Raw genomic sequence first — 19,848 nt, forward strand, 5'->3', positions numbered from 1 at the left:
GGAAAGTTTCCGGAAAAAGACTTCTTCCGGAAAAAGAATTTGGGAATTCCGGAAGTACTCACAAACTTCGTCCGGAAGACCTTCATCCGGAAGTTTCCGGAAAAACCTTCTTCCGGAAGTTTCCGGAAGAACCTTCTTCCGGAACTGAACTTTTTTTAAAAAAAAAATTAAATAATATTTAATGCGTATGTAATGACGATTTTGCCCTTGTGTAATTTTCTTTAAATTAACGCGTAAACGCTTCTTTCTACTGCGCTTTCGCTTTCTTCGCTTCTTTTTACTGCCTTTCGCTTTCTTCTGCTTTGTTTCTTCCGGTTGCTTTGTTTCTTCCGGTTGCATTTTCGCTATTTTGGTGTTCTTCCGGTTGCGCTTTCGCTATTTTGGTGGTGGTCCCGTGAAGTATTTAGAGATTCGGTGGTCCCGTGTTCGGTATTTGAAGTTTTGTTAGTGGCTGTTCTTCCTAGTTTGTCGGAGGTACGCTTTTATGGGTATTTTTTTTCTTTTCCGGAAGAAAAGTAGTAAAAAAAATGTGTATGCGGAAGAAATTTTAGGCACTGACGCCTTTTCCGGATGAAGTGTTGCCGGAAAACACATCCGGAAGAAGGTCTTCCGGAAGTTACTGAAGCCTATTCCGGAAGAAGTGCTTCCGGAAGACACTTCCGGAAGCACTTCTTCCGGAATGGGCCTCAGTAACTTCCGGAAGACCTTCTTCCGGAAGTCACTGAGGCCCATTCCGGAAGAAGTGCTTCCGGAAGACACTTCCGGAACCACTTCTTCCGGAATAGGCCTCAGTAACTTCCGGAAGACCTTCTTCCGGAAGTTACTGAGGCCCATTCCGGAAGAAGTGCTTCCGGAAGACACTTCCGGAACCACTTCTTCCGGAATAGGCCTCAGAAACTTCCGGAAGACGGTCTTCCGGAAGTGTTAAATTATTAGATTTTTTTTTATTTATGTTTTATAATTTATATATATATATTTGTTTAATAATGGATTATTTGTTTAATTAGGTATAATGGTATATATTGTGGACATTAAAATTTATAACAATAAAATTCATTTAATAATTTTTTTGTTTTATAATGATATATATATATATATATATATATATATATTTCTGTTTTATAATTTTTTGTATTTCTGTTTTATATATGTTGTGGATAATTTAATTAGGTATAATGGTATAATATTAAATGATTTAGGTAACTTAAATGTATAATGGTACAAAAATGTTTTATTAGTTGTTTATTATAGTGATAAGTTTAGTTTAAGTAAATAATGTAGTTATAAATTTAGAATATAGTGATAATTTTAATATAGTCGTGTATGATGCATATGTCCTATTAATATGTTTGTTATTTAAGGTGTAGTAAATTTTTGGATGTGGTTATATGATAATTTGAATGTACTTGTGTATGATGCATATGTCCTTAAGATGGACGAAGATCAATGGAGGTATGACTTTGCGATGTCACAAGAAGTTCATATGGATTATGATTATGATAATCAAGAAGAATGTGGAGTGAATGAACCACATGTCGATTGTTCAAATGCTTTTAATACATCTCAGGTAATCATAGATAATTTGAGTCATTGGTTGAATTGATGGTTTGTATGAAAATTAATGTGTTACGGTTGCGTTGTAGGTATTCGCTACTCGAGATGATGTTTTGCAATGGGCTCGAACAGTTGCCCATGAAAATGGATTTGTTGCAGTGATTATGAGATCTGACACAGAGACCGGTAGCAGAGGAAGAAGTTCATTTGTGTTAATTGGGTGTGAAAGGAGTGGTACGTACAAGTGTAGAAATAAAGAATTCGTTAGAAAAGACACCGGGAGTAGGAAATGTGGTTGTCCCTTCAGGCTTCGTGGGAAACCAGTGCGTGGAGGGGAAGGTTGGATGGTGAAGTTGATCTGTGGGATTCATAATCATGAATTGGCGAAGTCCTTAGTTGGACATCCATACGCTGGGCGATTGACTAAGGAAGAAAAGAAAATTATTGCTGATATGACAAAGTCGATGGTGAAACCGAAAAACATCTTGCTAACGTTGAAGGAACACAATGCCGACAGTTACACCACGATAAAGCAAATTTACAATGCAAGAAGTGCATATCGTTCTTCAATAAGAGGAGCTGATACCGAAATGCAGCATCTGATGAAGCTTCTCGAACGTGATCAATACATTCATTGGCATAGATTGAAGGATGAAGTTGTGGTGCGTGATCTGTTTTGGTGTCACCCAGATGCAGTAAAGTTATGCAATGCATGTCATCTGGTGTTTTTTATAGACAGTACCTACAAAACAAACAGGTACAGACTCCCACTACTTGACTTTGTTGGAGTGACACCAACGGCGATGACATTCTCTGCTGGGTTTGCATATCTGGAGGCTGAGCGTGTTAATAATATTGTATGGGCTTTGGAACGATTTCGAGGCCTATTTTTAAGACACGATCGCCTCCCTCTTGTTATTGTCACTGACAGAGACCTAGCACTGATGAATGCAGTGAAAACTGTGTTTCCCGAGTCTACTAATTTGTTGTGCAGGTTTCATATCGATAAGAATGTGAAGGCGAAGTGCAAATCTTTAATCGGGGAAAAAAATGCGTGGGACTATGTAATGGATAACTGGGGTACTTTGGTTGATTGTCCGTCCGAATACGAGTTCCATGAGTCACATCAGAAGTTTCAAGTTGCTTGTTCGCCTTGGCCGATGTTCGTTGACTATGTTAACGACACATGGATTATCCCCCACAAGGAAAAATTTATTACAGCATGGACGAATAAGGTCATGCACCTAGGCAACACAACAACAAACAGGTATTAACAACTGATTTTATTTGTTAGTAACGATTAATATTAAATGGTATTTAATTGTTGTATATTTTCATGTTTGTTGTGTATTTTAAATGTAGGGTTGAATCAGCTCATTGGGCTCTCAAAAGAGTACTACAAAATAGCGTTGGAGACCTATGTAGTGTTTGGGATGCCATGAACAACATGATCACGCTGCAACACGTCGAAATTAAAGCATCCTTTGAAACCAGTACGCATGTGGTTGGCCATGTATATAAAAAAACCTTATACAAGAGGCTTCTTGGGATGGTTTCGAGGGATGCTTTAAATCAGATTGCTTCTGAGATTGACCGTCTACGTTATCTCGGCAACAATCTCTCTTCTTGTGGTTGTGTGATGAGAAGCACGCACGGGCTTCCTTGTGCATGTGAGCTTTCTAGGTATACTGCTAGCAGCATCCCATTAGAGTCAGTCCATCTTTTTTGGAGGAGACTTTGCTTTTCAGACCAAGGGTTATGTGAGACGGAAGTCACCATCAAGGAAGAAATAGAGGTCATATCTAAAAGGTTTGATGAACTTGATGTGGCTGGCAAAGTAAATCTGAAGAGTAAACTTCGAGAAATCGCATACCCTGATCATAACTCTATGTGCCCTCCTCCATCAAAGGTGAACACTAAAGGTGCACCGAAGAAACCGATGAAAAGAAGTCAAACATCCACAAAGCGTGATCCGTCTTACTGGGAGTATGTTGATGCTTTTCATTCTGTTCAAAGCAGCAACTCTCCAGTGAAACGAAGTGCATCATGTTCTCAACCGCGTCAGCCAACAAGGATCATCCCGATGTTGGATCAATTTGCGTCATTCTTTCAAGGTTTCATTCGTGACGTTGTGGATGTGAAAGCGGACGGTAACTGTGGATATCGGTCCATTGGCGCTTTATTAGGTATGGGGGAAGATTCGTGGCCGTTAGTGCGTAATGAATTGCTTAAAGAACTTGGCAGGTGGTCGCATGAGTACATGAACCTCTTCGGTGGCACAGAGAGATTTGAACAATTAAAGTTGTCCCTACTTGTTGATGGATTTTCAAAGGTATGTTTTTAGGTTAATTTTTTTTAATAACAATGTTTAAATTACTTACATGTGTATGTTTGGTTCATTCAGATTAGTGTGGACAAGTGGATGGATATAACAGACATGGGATATGTGATTGCTTCACGGTATAACGTAATCCTTGTATCGTTGTCCCAACAACAAAGCATGACATTTTTCCCTCTTAGAAGTCAACCACCACCTGACTCTTCTGGCCACCGCATCATATGTGTCGGTCACGTGTTTGGAAATCATTTTGTTCAGGTACATTGAATATAGTTAGTGTAACAATTATGCAATGACTTCGCTTGTTCGTTTGGCACGGTCAGCGCATGATATAATGTTTGTTCATGTACAACAGGTTTATTTGAAAGACCATTGTCCGTTGCCGCCCCCAGCGCTGTTGTGGTCAACCAATTGTTATTCTCAGGCAAAGCAATGGGCAATTCCATATATTAGTAGAATGCAGGAATACACAAGCTTGATGTCATTCAAAACACACTATGTAGACCTAAATGAAGACTAAACATTCATTGTTTATTTATTTGTATTCATTATGAAGACTAAACACACTATGTATCCATCATACCAATTAATCCATTTACATTATAAAAAACTAGAGAAGTTTTGAAAGGTTAGATATCTTTTTTGTTGAAACTAGAGAAGTTATGTTCAACTCTTGTGGCCTGCAAATAGTTTGACGTCAACATATCACACCATAAATTCCATTTACATTATAAAAAACAGTTTCCAAAGTTTTTTTGAAAATAAATAAATAAAATATGATTTAAGAAAGAACAAAATCCATACAATTCAAAAGGCGGGTCTAAGCACTTCACGGCGCTTATAATTTTCCTATCTTTCTGAAGAATAATGGGCATGACCATCTGTATAAATGTAAATAAAATGAAAGTTAAAGAATAGTAACAATAAATAAGCCACACTACACGATGAGAATATTTAAAAACTCAAAATTTAAAAAAGCTAGGTTTGTAAACGCGGTCCTTTTCCATCCAAAGCACTAACAGCATCTTTAGTGCCAGATCTTGTACCCTTTTCAGATCTTTAGGAGTACTACGTTCGAGTAACAGAAGAGGAAGAACGAAAAAAAAAAGCATACCTTGAGTGGACGTTGGGCGTGGCGGGGGAGGGAGGAAGAAAGGGGAAGGGGAGGAGGAGTCGCGGAAGGAAGATGAAGGGGGTGGTGGCGGTGGCGGTGGCGGAAGGAAGAAGAACTCTGAGGGGACAGCTGCAGCACTCTGCTTTCTAGACAAGTATAAACTGATTAGGTCGTCAAACGCATACGCCCATTTACTCACATGCAAACCGTTCAACTTCCGAAATACAAATGCACCACGACGCAAAACCAAAACTGAAAAGGGAACAAGTTCATAAACAGTGACCAAAGAAAATAACCACATTAGACGTGATTGTCTTAACCGCTAATATGCAACAAGTAACACTTGCTAAAAAACTTGAAATCAAGGAATAGAAAAGCTCAAAATACACCGATTAAAAAACTTTTTTAAAAAAATAGCACATAATGACGCGATTATCTTAAACGTGAATATGCAACTAACAAGACTTGAAATCAAGGAATAGAAAGCTCAAAATACATACACCGACTGCAACGTTAAGAGGGTAAAAATCACGTACTAAGTAAGTAAAGAAAGATTGGAATAAAAAAGACCGAAGAGGAAAGGACGCGATTGTCCTGCGTGAGTAACAGTGAGTGGAGCCCGTGAATCCGCACGCCTTAATTAAAATATAAAAAAACTTATTGCAGAAGTAACCATCAATGATTATATTTCTGAGTATATATAAATCGTATAGTTTATTCAATCGTCCGTGCATAGGACATTTCTTAAGAGTTAATTTTTTATTTTAAGAATTTTTTTCTTAATTATCCGATTGATTCGATTTTGAGGACAAGAGAGATTCTTTGACGTCCAAACATGAGAAATGGCCGCCCTCCATTGTCTCAGGGCACAGGCACACCCACGCAAAAAAATCCCAAACATGGGTACTTGAACATGGAAAAAGGGTTCATTTCCTATTTTTTTGGATTTTGAGGCTTTGTTTTGACGTGTTAGTTGACGGAACTGGGGAACGGGACTATTTTTTTTGGATTCTTTGACGTCCAAACATGAGAAATGACCGCCCTCCATTGTCTCAGGGCACAGGCACACCCATGCAAAAAAATCCCAAACATGGGTACTTGAACATGAAAAAAGGGTTCATTTCCTATTTTTTTGGATTTTGACGCTTTGTTTTGACGTGTTAGTTGACGGAACTGGGGAACGGGACTATTTTTTTTGGATTCTTTGAAAGTCCAAACATGAGAAATGGCCGCCCTCCATTGTCTCAGGGCACAGGCACACCCACGCAAAAAAATCCCAAACATGGGTACTTGAACATGGAAAAAAGATTCATTTATGTAATTCTTACAAACAAAACTCATGATTCTAAAAACTTATGTTTTTTATGTAATTCTTACAAACATCGGTACTTGAACATGGAAAAAGGGTTCACTTATGAATTATTAATCATTTTAAAAACTTTTATTTTTTATGTAATTCTTACAAACAAAACTCATGATTCTAAGTTCCCTTTTTTTAAAAATAAATTTAAAACAACCGTAAACTTCGCTTAAGGGCCACAAACAATCGGAATAACAAACTATATTATAAAATAATAAACTGTGCAAAACACGTCAACTATATTAAACAAAAACTGTAATAATTACAAATATTCATGTCAACTACAACACAACAAAATAAATACAATGATCAATGGTCCGTGCGGCGTCTCTGACGAGCCCTGACCGTCCCATCAGCACTGGGTCCCCCTCTCGCGATCGTCAGGCAGTCCTGCATAATGTCATATAACTCTGTGCCTGCAGTGACTATCCTAAGGTTGAGCACACGCTCCAACCTCTGTGCAATCGCCTCATATCCCTCGTAATCATCCTGTCAAAGTCAGTAAAAACATTTATTATGAAATTCAAAATAAACAACAACTCATAAAACATTAAACGCGCAAATAATCTTACCACATATGGAGGGGGGTCAAATGCCACTGGAACCTGGGGGCTGGGCGGCTGTATGTAGTCCTCAGGGTCTGCAGCTGGTGCATCCCTCTGCTGGTCAGCTGCCTGGGTCGGTGTCATGAAAGGGTGAGATATGCGGAAAAACCACTCAATGTAATCCGCAGATACCTGCCCAGGCACTAAACAAGGCTGACCCGCAGGTAGTAAGTGATCCGCAAACTCCATCCACATGTCATCTATCTGATCCTGTGACAGTCGTGCACTAACAGGCGGCGGAGGGATGCTCTGGATGTAACCGAACTGGCGTACCACCCTCTCCGGTCGAACTGCGACGATCATAGGACCCCATCTGAGCTGACCCTGGAACGATGAAATCTCCTGAAACGCCCTAACACCCCGATGCTCCGTGTACGGCAACCAGGACACATCTGTGACGGTCAAACCATCACAACGTGCCCTGTAGGGTGCTCCTGTGATGCCCTTCATGTGCGCCTTCGACGTCAACCACCGGGAAGCACGTGGGGACGTCTCCTGGTATGTGTCGTCAGTCACGCACTGATGCACACTAGGGAAGTGCTCATAGATCAAGCACTACACAATAATTGAGGTTAACATAACATAAAAACATGTTTAAATCATAATCGAACCTAACATATTAATAAACACAAAATTTACCTGAAATAGCGTCAAGTACCCCGCAAGCTGTCGGGTGGTGGTCCTACAAGCCTCATCTAACTGGTCGTACATATGAACCAGCGCGGCAACCCCCCAAGCGTAACCACCACTATGAGCGAGGTCCCGGAAAGCGTCAAGGTGGACCACATGCACGTATGTTGCACTCTTATTAGCAAAAAGAGTGCAACCGACAAGGTGCAGCAAATAAGCGCGAGCTGCGACAATCCACCGCCGGGCCTGACATCTGGTCTCATAAATGTCACGAACCCATCCTAATCGTACATATGCTCCACGTGTGAGCGCTGTCTCGGCTCTGGCCTCCTCCGCAGACACTTCCAGCAACTCCGTGAGCAAGAATCTGGCCTCCTCCGTAGAAAGAGCGTGGAAACTGTGCAAGGCGCCAGTGATGGGCAAATGTAGAATGGACGACACATCATCCAATGTGATCGTCAGCTCTCCTACTGGAAGGTGGAAGGTGCTAGTCTCACTGTGCCACCTCTCCACAAATGCGGATATAAGTCCAGGATCGCCAGTAATAACTGAACAATCTATCAGTGGACTTAATCCTGTGGCAGCCACCAGGCCTTCAATCTCAGGCACTGGCCTCCCAATCAGTGTCAGCTTCCTCCCATGTGACACTAACTTCAAATCAGGACGTTCCTGATTTGAAGTACAAATTATACAATTATTAAAAAAAAATTAATCATAAACAAATAAATAAACAATGACAAATAATTAACAAATTAAAATACCTGTCCACTCCACACGGCATGTGCAACATGCTCGGCAAATGATGTGAGCACTGACGGGTCACGTGGACCACCAGGGAATCCCTCTGCAGCATCATCACCATCTGACCCCTCACCACTATCAGCACCCTGTGCGTCCGCACGCATCTCAGGTGCCTCCGTAGGCTGCTCAGGGACATCATCAGTCATGTCAGCGACGTCCTCAGCCATATCACGTCCCTCCGTAGTCATCTGATGAACGCGTAGCCTACGGGCTGAGGCAGTAGGCCTACGCCTCTCGGGAACATCGCCAGCATCCTCGTCAGCAGCTCTATCTCTGCCTACAAATCTACCTATGGCACGACCTAAACCTCGTGTTCTGGCCATGATCTGTAAATCATGTCGAACACGTTTTTTTTTCGGTCAAAATATACACAATTTTCTTTATAAAAAATCAACTTTATTTATAAACAAATAAGACTAACTTAAATCAAATCATTTTCACACATACACGACCTAATTTTAAAAAAAAAAATTAAACAACTTCATTTATATAAAAAAAACAACTAATGTAAAATAAAATTATTAATAAACATGCACAACTTAATTTTTTTAAAAAAAAATTAAACAACTTCATTTATATAAAAAAAAACAACTAATGTAAAATAAAATTATTAATAAACATGCACAACTTAATTTTTTTTTAAAAAAATTAAACAACTTCATTTATAAAAAAAAAAAAAACACAACTAATATAAAAATAATTCATTACTAAACATCCACAACTTAATTTTTAAAAAAAAATAAACAACTTCATTTATAAAAAAAAACACAACTAAATTACTTAGTAAACATCAACAAGTTAATTTTTTTTTAAAAAAAATAAACAACTTCATTTATAAAAACAAAACACAACTAATATAAAAATAATTCATTACTAAACATCCACAACTTAATTTTTTAAAAAAATTAAACAACTAATGTAAAAAAAAATTATTTAGTAAACATCCACAATTTTTTTAGTAAATAAAATACTTCATTTATAATAAAATAAACTAATTAATTATAAAAAATTAGTATTTTTATAAAACTTCCAAAACACACAACTTTAATTATAAAAATAGACAACTTCATTTTTAAAGAAAAAACACTAATTTAAAAAAAAACAATAAACAAAAACAAACACAACTACTTTTATAAAAAAAAATTAATTTACAAATTAATATTTAGTAAAAATACACAATTTAAATTATAAAAAAAATATGACATCAAAAACCCAAACTTCATTTTTCATAAAATCTAAAAAACAAAATAACCAAAATAAATAAAATAATTCATTTAAAAAAAAAACAATTTCTGTTTAAAAAAAATTTAAAAAAAAAAACACAAAAAAAAAACAAAAAAACCACTTCCGGAAGAAGTGGTTCTTCCGGAAACATTCCGGAAGAAGGGTTCTTCCGGAAAGGTCTTCCGGAATTTTGGAAGATCTTCCGGAAGTGCGCGTCTTCCGGAATTCTTCCGGAAGAACCACTTCTTCCGGAAAGTTCCCGGAAGACGTTTTCCGGAAGTCTTCCGGAAGAAGTGTTCTTCCGGAAGACGTTTGGTTACTTCCGGAAGAACACTTCTTCCGGAAACTTTCCGGAAAAGGTTCTTCCGGTCCGGAAGAACCCCTAACGGGTCTTCCGGAAGACTTCTCCGTCATCCTTTTCCGCCATTTTTTCCGGCGTACTCTCGTCTTCTCCCCGCTCGTCTTCTACCCTAAGGTTACTACCCTAAGGTTACTATCCTAAGGTTCCACGCTGAATCAATACTGGATAGTAAAAGCAATGGAGAGTTAGGGAGACTAACCTCGAAGGCTGTTCGCGGAGAAGACGGAGAAGAAGAAGAAGCTTGGCTCGTGGTGTCCGGAAGAAGACGAAAGCTTGGCTCGCGGTGTCACGGAGGATCAACAGGAATGGAAGAAGAAAAGAAGTAGCAGTGGTCTTCCGAGAAGAGGAGCGCGTTTTTAAATTTTTAACTTAAAGGGTAAAATGACCATTCACTAAAATTGCTGGGTGCACCAGCAATATTGCTGGGTGCACCTAGCAACTCCCAAAAGTAATACCTACCCTACTCATAACACTATCCTGGTTAGGATAGCCCAACCCAAGTTACATCAAGTAGTCCCGCTTCATTATTCTACCGTTATCTGTATTGCCGACGGCCAAAGCTATATGGACAGTATATACTTCATAGTTGGGGATCCATATTGAGAATTTCATCCTCAAACCCTAATCTCAATTTGATTATTGGGGAAAATTTAATTTCGATTTTGATCAATTTGAATTTTTCCTGTCAAAATCGGAACTGGTCCGGAATAGACCTCACGAATTCAAGATCTCGTTGTCATGCCTAATTATCTGTATTGCCGACTGCCAAGGCTATATGCACAGTTTATACATCATAGTTTGTGCTGATATAAGTTTTACTATTATTTTACAATATCTTACATTAAATTTATTTTAATGTCATCTTAAAACTTCAATTAACTTCTAAAAAAACTTCAATTAACTATGATTGTAAACGTTATACTCACGTCCAAATATTTTTTATAAGATTGATATTTATTTTAAATTACTGATATTGGTTGTTCTGATGTGCATGCTAAAACTTGTACAAAATACAAATTATCAAAATTTAACATGTTTGCCACTAAACTTTTTTTGTGACTATTTCGGGATTCTTGTATCTTTTGTCAAATTGTCACAGGTGCCACGTTCTTTTCGCCCTTTCAGCGACACAAAATCCAGAGTCACTAACACCGCTTAAATTCAAATCCATCCAGGGCCCAGCTAGCTAAAGACTTATCCATTTGGGCCGCACGTGTCAAACCTTGAATCAGAAAGCCACGACACGGGCTTCACTCAAAAAAGACACCAACACGTGTCCATGCAGTGGCAGCTACATCCTTAACGCCACACGGCACGTGTCAGACTTTTAAGTCTCCTTCACCGGATTTTTATGCTTGGTTTCCTATATAAACCCCGTGCTTGCATCCATCTTTCATCATCCAACATCACACACAACTACTCCTTATAACCAAAACCAACAACAACTATGGCAAGTTATCAGAAGCACTACGATGATCAGGGTCGCAAGGTCGACGAGTATGGCAATGTTGAGAGGCAAACTGACGAATATGGCAACCCGGTTCATGCCACTAGTGTCACTTATGTAGCCACCAAAAGTGTTGGTGGCTACAATGATGACGCTAATAAGCAACATGATATTACTGGTGTCTATCCCGAAAAAGACACCGGTAGACATCATTTTGGTCGTGGTTACGACGGTGACACTAACAAGCAACATGATGCTACTGGTGTTTATCCCGGAATAGACATTGGTAGAGATCATGGGACTACCGGTGTTTATGGCCTAAACACCGACAGACATCATGGAAGTACTGGTGTCAATCCCGGGATAGACACCCATAACCAACAACATGGGACTACCGGTGGTTATGCTGGTGACACTGGAAGGCAGCATGGGAATACAGGTGGCCTTTACTATGGAACCGACACCGCGGACACAGGAGCCGGTCCTAGAAGTGGAAACACCGGTGGCACCGGTTATGGAGGCACTGGTGGTACTGATTATGGAACAGCTGGTGGCACTGGTTATGGAAGTGGAACTGGCTATGGAATCAACACTGGGGGTGCGCACACTGAAGCAGGGTATGGGAAGGAGCATCGTCAGCATGAGCAATCTCATGGTGGTCAGCACGAGAAGAAAGGGATACTGGACAAGATTAAGGAGAAGCTTCCTGGAGGACACAGTGACAAGTAGATGCATCGTGCATGCATGCATATAGTATATATATAATATTGTTGTCTTTGAATAAATTTGCTACATATGTACTTGGAGGATATAGTATATGGTTATAGTATATTATATAGAGGAATAAAAAATGTATGCATGTAATGTAAGGGTTCTCATATACGTGGCTGAAATATAAAGCATAATAAAGGCATTGATGTTGTGCCAATATATATGTTGAGAGTTATTGGGCTTAAGCCTACGCGGTTGTGGAGCAGGTTTCTTCACTTTTGGATTTAGAAATGAAGCCAGCTTTTATATTTCTTTCTTTCTTAGCCTTTCTAAAGTCTCTAGATTCTTAAAACCTAACATAGGAACTAAAATTTTTCGTTAACACGTACGAAGCTAAAAAGATAAGTATCTTTTTACATGCATACAAAAGAGAAAAAGGGAAGAAAAGAGACAATTGTTATAAATTTACCAGGTGATTGAATGGAGTCGGATGAATATGAAGAGGGGGAGCGAGCGATGTAAGTTGTGGTCCTTGTAGATTGGGGGAAAAAGATTGAGTAAGAAAATAATAATCCTTGCAAAAAAAAAAGTAAAAGAAAAAATATATAAATCATAGATGTTAAAAAATTGAGTTGCCAAAAAAAAAGGATCGATGGTATAACGATACTTTCCAACTAGTTTTCACAGGCAAAACTTTTGTACATCAGTAACTCCTCTTTTTTAAAACCCAACCTAATTCAAAAGCTACCTAATTATATTTTCCTGAAAAATGATAAAAAAATTTTAAAATACTATGTTAAATATTTTAGTTGATAAAGAAATTACAATCAAACACAGAAATAGATGCAATTATAAGTTAGTAATGTCTAGAATTATTACAATGATTAGTAGTGAGGAATACTTAAAAAAAATGGTACAAGTCACATACTCACTTGTGGATACATATATGGATGAAATATGAGACAATATTCTTTCTTTCTCTCAAGCCAGACATGTTTCCATTTGATTCTGAGTAGTTAGAAGTGTCCAATTATTGGTCATTGGTTTCTGGTCTTCCATTTCAGCATTGCTCTCACTCAGGTCTTGTATGTCTAATATCTCCACTCTACGGTTAGTTTTTTTCCTTATCATGATTGCAACATCCCGTGGAATGAACCTTCCACACACAATTACCCTTGTCTGATTCTTTTCTAGGAGATGGGTATCCAACTCTAGCATAATATATAGCATAGTCAAAGAAATATAAAATAGTTTACCATTTAATTCTATATTTCAGAACTATAAGATTGCAGAAAACAATATATAGCATAGTCAAAGAAATATAGAATAGTTTACAATTTAATTCTATATTTCAGAACTATAAGATTGCAGAAATTAATTAAGGATGATCCATGCATGATGCCTAACCTGGCATATCAAGAAGGGCTCTCTTCACTTTTCTGTAGCAGCCATTACAATCAATATTGATCCTCATCACCATGCAAAAGTACTGCAAACCAAAGAAAACAAAAATGATTCGAATGGTATTTATAGAACTAAATTAAAAAAACCAAAAGATGATGATTAGAGCTTGCCTTCACTGTCATGAAAACAATCAGAGAGAGAGAGATAGTAACAGGAATTTGAAAATCCAAAATAGTATGAGTGAGCTAGCAAAGGCAAAGTGAATCTTAAAAGGCAAGCAACATCAAAACTTTGAGAGCCAAAAAGGGTTTATAATGAGCTGGTTAGCATTTCCGTTTGATGGCATTGATGCTCCTTTTAATTGCTGAATCTGATTCATTTTGTGTCTATAGGTCTGCCAAGGAAGGCAAATGTAGCGTACTATGTCACATTATTCTCGACTTCTTTGTTCCCGTTTTGTCCATGCCACTACATCAACAAAGGAAGAGCACACTTTCTTTTGAAAAAAAAGGCATAAAGATCTTACTTCTGCTAGAATGAAGTGTTCTGCCTGCAAAAAAATTTAATATAAAGCAAATCGTGTGCTTGTGTTGTGAAATTATCATTATTTAACATGCAAGATTTTATTTATTTTTGGTTTATTACCCAGCATTTCAACGTTCAATAAACAAATGTGTATCTATCTTGTGACCTTTTTATTAACAAGATCTTTTTTTATACCAGCATCCGAACCGGGTTCATTATGGAACGGACTTCCATCAACTACCATACGAACCAGGAATGCTAGTTTTTAACAAGATTTGGTCAACCCGCTATTTTTTTTGTACTTTTTAGATTAATTATTATTATTATGGTAGAGGCAGTTTTTCTATCCAGATCAGCTGTCCAACCAGGGACCCTGTGAACGGGTTCCCTTGATTTCTGTTCCAGATTTGACAATTATGTTCTTATCTTTTTCATTTTAACAATAACAACTGAAACATTTTTATCTTGGAATTGGAAGTATACCATGCTAATTGTGCACAGGAAGGAAGGTAAATACAAAGGGGGAAAGGTAGGGATAGAGTGAGGATTGTTGTGAGTATTTGTATTGTTTATTTATTTATTTTGTATTCAAAATATCTTATAATCAAAATTGAGAAAACTTTATAGTAAAACTGCTGAATTTTGTAATTACTATATTTAAAAGTTATATATGGAGTTATTTTTAATTGGTTTGGTAGGGTAAAAAAATTAGATCATGAAAATTAAACTATTGTATCTTTACCTAACATTTTAAGCTTTTCAATGAGTTAGTTTTTCACATGAAGAAACAAGAAATACATGTTACAGATCAAACTCACATACCATGCATGTAATAACTCACACTCAATTTTCTATTTAGACACCTGGGTAAATATTTCCCCATCACCGCAAGATCACATTACATGATGGCTTCTCCTAAATATTTATTTTTTGTTCCTATTTTGTGTCAGATTATTCTCTTGCTGTTGATTTCCCATCTTCCCAACATACTTTCACAAGACTCAAGCCCCACCATAGCTCAATGCACACCAAGCCTCCTTCTCCTTATTCCTTGCACAACATTTGTGCAGGGTACTTCCCCTTCTCCAGGGTCAGCATGCTGTGGCAACCTCAAGCAACTCTACAGCCAAGAGCCACATTGTCTGTGCCTCTTTCTCAATGGCACTAACTTGAGGTCTCTCCCTATCAACAGAACACTTGCTTTGCAGCTGCCAGCTCTTTGCTCCCTTCAAGTTAATGCCAATATGTCGGCCTGTTTAGGTTACATAAACTGTCATATTCAATCTTAAAACCTATCTAGCATTTGTTTATAATTGACTTGTTTCAAAAGTGTATCCTGTGCTTGATTTTTCATGTTATTTCTAAACCTACCGGTTTCACATTCTTGTTCTTAGCCTATTCTGTGTACATTAATTACTAACTTCTGGAGTTTTGTAGTTTTAGTATTGAATCAATTCTCCCTTCATTTTTTGTGCCACAGGGGAACAAGTGCATATGCCTGCAACTTCTCCTCAATCACAAGTTTCCTTTGGGACAAAGAACAACTCCACCGTTATTGGTAAACAATCACCTCTCTTTTTCCATTCTCATTTATCCATTCCTCTGACTTCTGTATTGGTACGAGAAACTTTAGGTTTCAAAATGAATGGAAAATATAAACCTTTAAAAGCTAGGTTAGCTTCCATATTAATTGCAACGCGGATTATATGTTCCTTACTAATAATTTCCTTTGCCAATGTCCTTGAAATTAAATCATGCTTCTTATGATCTCTCTTTTGAATCTGTAGCTTCTCCCTCATTTTCGGTGCCACCAAGACCAATCATGATGGGGATTGGGTTTGGAAGTAGCAAAGCCACTAACTTGAAGACAGGGAACAGATTTGTTGTTGGTCCAACTTTAGCAATTTTATTGTTCCCATCTGTGCTGTACTACTATTAGTTTTCATATGTTCCCTCATTGTGATTTAGTAAACAGGCTAGGATTGACAAATTTATTCAAGTTAACTTTGCAGTGTCATTTATATTGGGAGTTCGGATTAGATTATCATTCTTAGGTAAAAAAAATAAACATCTTTTCTGATAGAAGGTATTATTATTATTATTATTTAGACATTAAAAAACAACTTTTCCTCCTCCCTTGTGCCTTCATGAACTTTTTCTCCAAGTAACAATTAGTTGTCATTATATTATAAACAAACAATCAATCATCGTGTGATTAACTATCAATTTCCTACTCACACTTAATGAATTATAGCAAAATTCTATACCAAATGAAGGAGATGGTAACACATAATTCTAGTTCAACAAAACCAGTATCGATTGGAACTCAACCTTTACCCTGAACTATGTATGTATGTAAAAGATTCTATTTCAGTAGTTCTGATCTAGAACAGATATACAAGATTGACGACAACATATGAGTAATCAGATGCAGGGCAACGAATAACTACCATACATTTACACATACAACTAATTCCCTTGATCTGTCTCAAAATTGATACACTTTAAGAGGGTTTACATGTAACCAGAAGCATTGCCTTAAAAATTAATTGCAGTAAAGGTTTGAATCCATTCACCTGGGTTTAAATGCTAAAAATAAGGTATATTTGCAGTGTATCTAGGGAGAGTCTACTCCAAACTAGGTGCTACCTCTGTTGGATTGGAATCAAAAACATCTGAGTCATATGCATCAGGCTCTTCAATAACTTTACCGGACTCCACACTGGAATCTGCACTAGACTCCAAACCGGACTCTGCACTAGACTCCACGCCGGACTGCACAGAATACAGCCTTTCAGCAGCCTCCCTCATTTCTTTTGGTGGTTCATGAAATGTAAAGCAACCGTAGATAGCAAGACATGCCTACAATCCCAGTGAACATAAACACGTTTAAAGCCTTGATTGAATCAACGTGTAAATTGCGAGACTAGACTACACTCAAAATTTCCAGACAAGACTCCGCACTGTTCTCCTAGTACCCACTTTGTGAGAACTAACCCCATTTCCATTAACTTTTTTTCTTTCTTTCAAAAAATAAAACAAAGAAGGCTTCAAAATTTTGTAAATAAATTAAGAGTCTCATCCTGTGTATGGAATAACATCAATTAGAAGAGCTCAATCACCTAAACAAATCTCATTACATTGAGATATTAGTGTTTGACTCGATACCACCCAGAAAAAATTAAGGCCTGATTTTCTCTGCTAAAACGTACAACCCCTTAAATTAACAGAAATTGTTTTATAATCAGAAGCAAGTCAATGCAGCAAAACGCACAGGAAGCAAACACGACACTGATGCAACAAAACTAAGAGTAAAAACAACAACATTCTCTTTTAGTATTTAAAATTAAGATCATAATCGCTTTTCCCACTACTACATAATCAAAAGCATCTACAATTTCAACAAGCATGAAATTGTTCTAACTTAACTAGTGATCCAGAGTTCGAGTCTTAAATGTACAATTACATTAAATACTGAGACTGTGTCATCTACAGTACAGTTATTTAACTTGACTCAAGCAGAATTGTCTCACAAGAACAAGTATGTTCTCTTAACATAAAACATCTACAACTAAGAGCTCCCTAATCCATTTCTACTTATGTACAGAACCATCAAAATTAGTCAATGCATAAGTTAATTTCCAGAGCTCTTTCAGATAGCTTCTCCAGAGGTTGATTTTAACCTATGGATAAGTTAATATATAAGAAAATCTTTACTTATAATAAGTATTTGTTGAGAAATTTATCGAAACACAACTTAATAACTCCCTAATCCATTTCTACTTGTATAAGGAATACAACAATAACAATAACAAGAATTAGAAGAAGTGAATCCCCACTAACAAAAAACAAACCGTACTGACAATTAACATTTGCCGACAAAAAAAAAACACTATACCGCAACAGCGACGCCAATGATTGGGGAAAACTTGACGAAGATGCCTAACCAGTCCCACTGGGATCCTTCCCAGAAATCGGGGTATTGAAATTGACGGTCTATCTTCTCTACGAACTTCAAAGCGGCATCGTTGTCGCCAAGGGGCTTATTTTCGAAAACGGAAACTTCGGTTTTGAGGAGCTCAGTGTAAATGGAAACGCCGTCGCCGTTCAGGGGCTTCTTCGCGCGCGCCACATGGAGATGGAGCTTTCTTCTCGTTCGGTGACCACCACCACGGGTGTAAGGAATTGCGGTGGTGGTGTTGCCGCAGGGGATTATAGCCACGCCACTGCCAATGGCGACGGTGAACGCCATTGGTGAATGAGAATGCGCGCAAAAGATATAATTTTATGAAGATGATGATAAGGATGATATGCCTCCGTGGTGCCTAACACACCAACAAACAACGTTTGCTCTTTTCATTGCATCCTATCCACAAGGATTTTCTTTTCTTGTCTTGTCTTCTTTTTTATGTTAAATCAGAATTAAAAATTGTCAATGCCAACAATTACTTTTTAATCTGATTTTTTTTTTGTGTAATTAAAAATTACAAATTTCTTCATGTTACAAATTTTATACCATTTTATCGTCACATTGGTAATAAAATGATATAGTTTTATTTTTTTTTAACTTTTTTTTATACATCAAAAGCTATAAAATGCATAATAATTAAAATTTTAAGTAATAAAATTCACAGAATTTTTAAAGTCAGATGATAAATTTGCAAGTAAGTCAATAATTAATTTTTACATTAATTAAAAAAGATAATTTATACTGTTTAATTATACTAATCACATTTAAAGAAATTAAAATTTACTTAATGCTGGACTTTGATGCCAAGTTGTAAAGACAAAAGAAAACACAAAAATGGGTCAATTCTATTTACAAAATCTTTGCGAAAATCTTCTTTTCCAAACTTACATATTGAAAAATAAACAATCTGTAAGTTTTACCAAGGTTCAGAAATACAATAGATCAAAACTAATTAACGTTTTGTCTAACAAATGATGATTAGTTTTTATGAGAATCTTTAATATAGAGATTCTAACTACGGGCATAAATGATGATAGATAATCATATGATAAAAAGAAGAAGAAGAAGAAAAAACATTGTTGACAAAACACGAGAACAATTTATGAAAAGAGATGGAGATTCTAAAATATTTTTTAATTTTTTTTATCATTCATGTTTTAGTTTATTCTGGGTAATGAGTAGGTGTATTTTTTTACTAAGCATATTTTATTTTCTTATTACATTTTTTTTTAATTTAAGAATATTCATGTATTATTGTTCACACCAAAACAGTTTAGTCGATAAGAAATTGACAGCCAACATTGGATGGTCGACAATGAGTTGGTATCCAATAATGAATAGGAACGATAATCGGTAGGATTTAGGTAGGGTGTTATAATATCCGTTTTCATACCCATCAATTTTTATTTTTATTTTTTCATTCACTGAATATCTATATACTTATATTCATATATGTAATCAACATTTTATTTATGTATAAGATTCATAAATAAATAAAATCATAAAAATAATCATCTAACAGCAATGACTAAAATTAATGTTTTAATCGTTTATATATATATATATATATATATATATATATAGCTTATGGGAACATGGGAAGCAACGTTCACGATGAGATAAGTGGTTAAAACCATGAGACCCATGATCTCCTTCAATTTTGGGGATAGGGTGATTAGGACCTTAATGTGATCTGTAACACAATTTCTTTCTTGAGTTAATTGCTACGTGGGAATTCATTGATATTAGCCGACACCATGATTAATCATATTTCACACCAAAAATTATATAAATATACATTTTT

General features: G+C 36.8%; 3 protein-coding genes and 2 long non-coding RNA genes across 6 annotated transcripts; 2 read left to right on the forward strand and 3 right to left on the reverse strand.

Annotated features, from left to right (window-relative positions):
• Positions 1-4,512: 4,512 nt before the first annotated feature.
• Positions 4,513-5,592, reverse strand: LOC114417822. The gene is made up of 4 exons (XR_003667937.1): positions 5,507-5,592; positions 5,007-5,258; positions 4,697-4,773; positions 4,513-4,572 (listed from the first exon to the last, which is right to left on the reverse strand). It is a non-coding gene; the product is annotated as an uncharacterized LOC114417822 (long non-coding RNA).
• Positions 5,593-11,388: 5,796 nt separating this feature from the next.
• Positions 11,389-12,461, forward strand: LOC114418599 (dehydrin DHN1-like). The gene has a single exon (XM_028384032.1). It carries the CDS (start codon positions 11,435-11,437, stop codon positions 12,161-12,163), a length of 729 nt encoding a protein of 242 aa, XP_028239833.1. The 5' UTR covers positions 11,389-11,434; the 3' UTR covers positions 12,164-12,461.
• A 513-nt stretch (positions 12,462-12,974) lies between these two features.
• On the reverse strand, positions 12,975-13,640 carry LOC114418602. The gene is made up of 2 exons (XR_003668059.1): positions 13,553-13,640; positions 12,975-13,356 (listed from the first exon to the last, which is right to left on the reverse strand). It is a non-coding gene; the product is annotated as an uncharacterized LOC114418602 (long non-coding RNA).
• A 1,153-nt stretch (positions 13,641-14,793) lies between these two features.
• Positions 14,794-16,464, forward strand: LOC114418601 (protein YLS3). The gene is made up of 3 exons (XM_028384034.1): positions 14,794-15,334; positions 15,555-15,632; positions 15,862-16,464. The coding sequence occupies exons 1-3, from the start codon at positions 14,977-14,979 to the stop codon at positions 16,011-16,013; spliced, it is 588 nt and encodes a 195-aa protein (XP_028239835.1). The 5' UTR covers positions 14,794-14,976; the 3' UTR covers positions 16,014-16,464.
• On the reverse strand, positions 16,423-18,430 carry LOC114418600. 2 transcript variants are annotated; one of them, XR_003668058.1, is made up of 3 exons: positions 17,973-18,430; positions 16,633-16,936; positions 16,423-16,598 (listed from the first exon to the last, which is right to left on the reverse strand). XR_003668058.1 is itself a non-coding variant. In XM_028384033.1 (2 exons), the coding sequence occupies exons 1-2, from the start codon at positions 18,324-18,326 to the stop codon at positions 16,703-16,705; spliced, it is 588 nt and encodes a 195-aa protein (XP_028239834.1). In that variant the 5' UTR covers positions 18,327-18,430; the 3' UTR covers positions 16,425-16,702. The 2 variants fall into 2 exon arrangements, 1 of the variants encoding a protein (XP_028239834.1); XM_028384033.1 differs by having other exon boundaries at positions 16,425-16,936.
• Between the last annotated feature and the right edge of the window lie 1,418 nt (positions 18,431-19,848).

The sequence above is a fragment of the Glycine soja genome, chromosome 7 (genome assembly GCF_004193775.1).
Source record: "Glycine soja cultivar W05 chromosome 7, ASM419377v2, whole genome shotgun sequence".
Taxonomy (NCBI): domain Eukaryota; kingdom Viridiplantae; phylum Streptophyta; class Magnoliopsida; order Fabales; family Fabaceae; genus Glycine; species Glycine soja.

Excerpts from the sequence above, each read along its gene's own strand:
- LOC114418601 (XM_028384034.1), top strand. The coding sequence starts at position 14,977 with ATGATGGCTTCTCCTAAATATTTATTTTTTGTTCCTATTTTGTGTCAG. Across the intron at positions 15,335-15,554 it reads CAATATGTCGGCCTGTTTAG|GGGAACAAGTGCATATGCCT; the intron begins GTTACATAAACT and ends TTTGTGCCACAG. Across the intron at positions 15,633-15,861 it reads GAACAACTCCACCGTTATTG|CTTCTCCCTCATTTTCGGTG; the intron begins GTAAACAATCAC and ends TTGAATCTGTAG.
- LOC114418600 (XM_028384033.1), bottom strand. The coding sequence starts at position 18,326 with ATGGCGTTCACCGTCGCCATTGGCAGTGGCGTGGCTATAATCCCCTGC. Across the intron at positions 16,937-17,972 it reads TCATTGGCGTCGCTGTTGCG|GCATGTCTTGCTATCTACGG; the intron begins GTATAGTGTTTT and ends CTGGGATTGTAG.
- LOC114418599 (XM_028384032.1), top strand. The coding sequence starts at position 11,435 with ATGGCAAGTTATCAGAAGCACTACGATGATCAGGGTCGCAAGGTCGAC.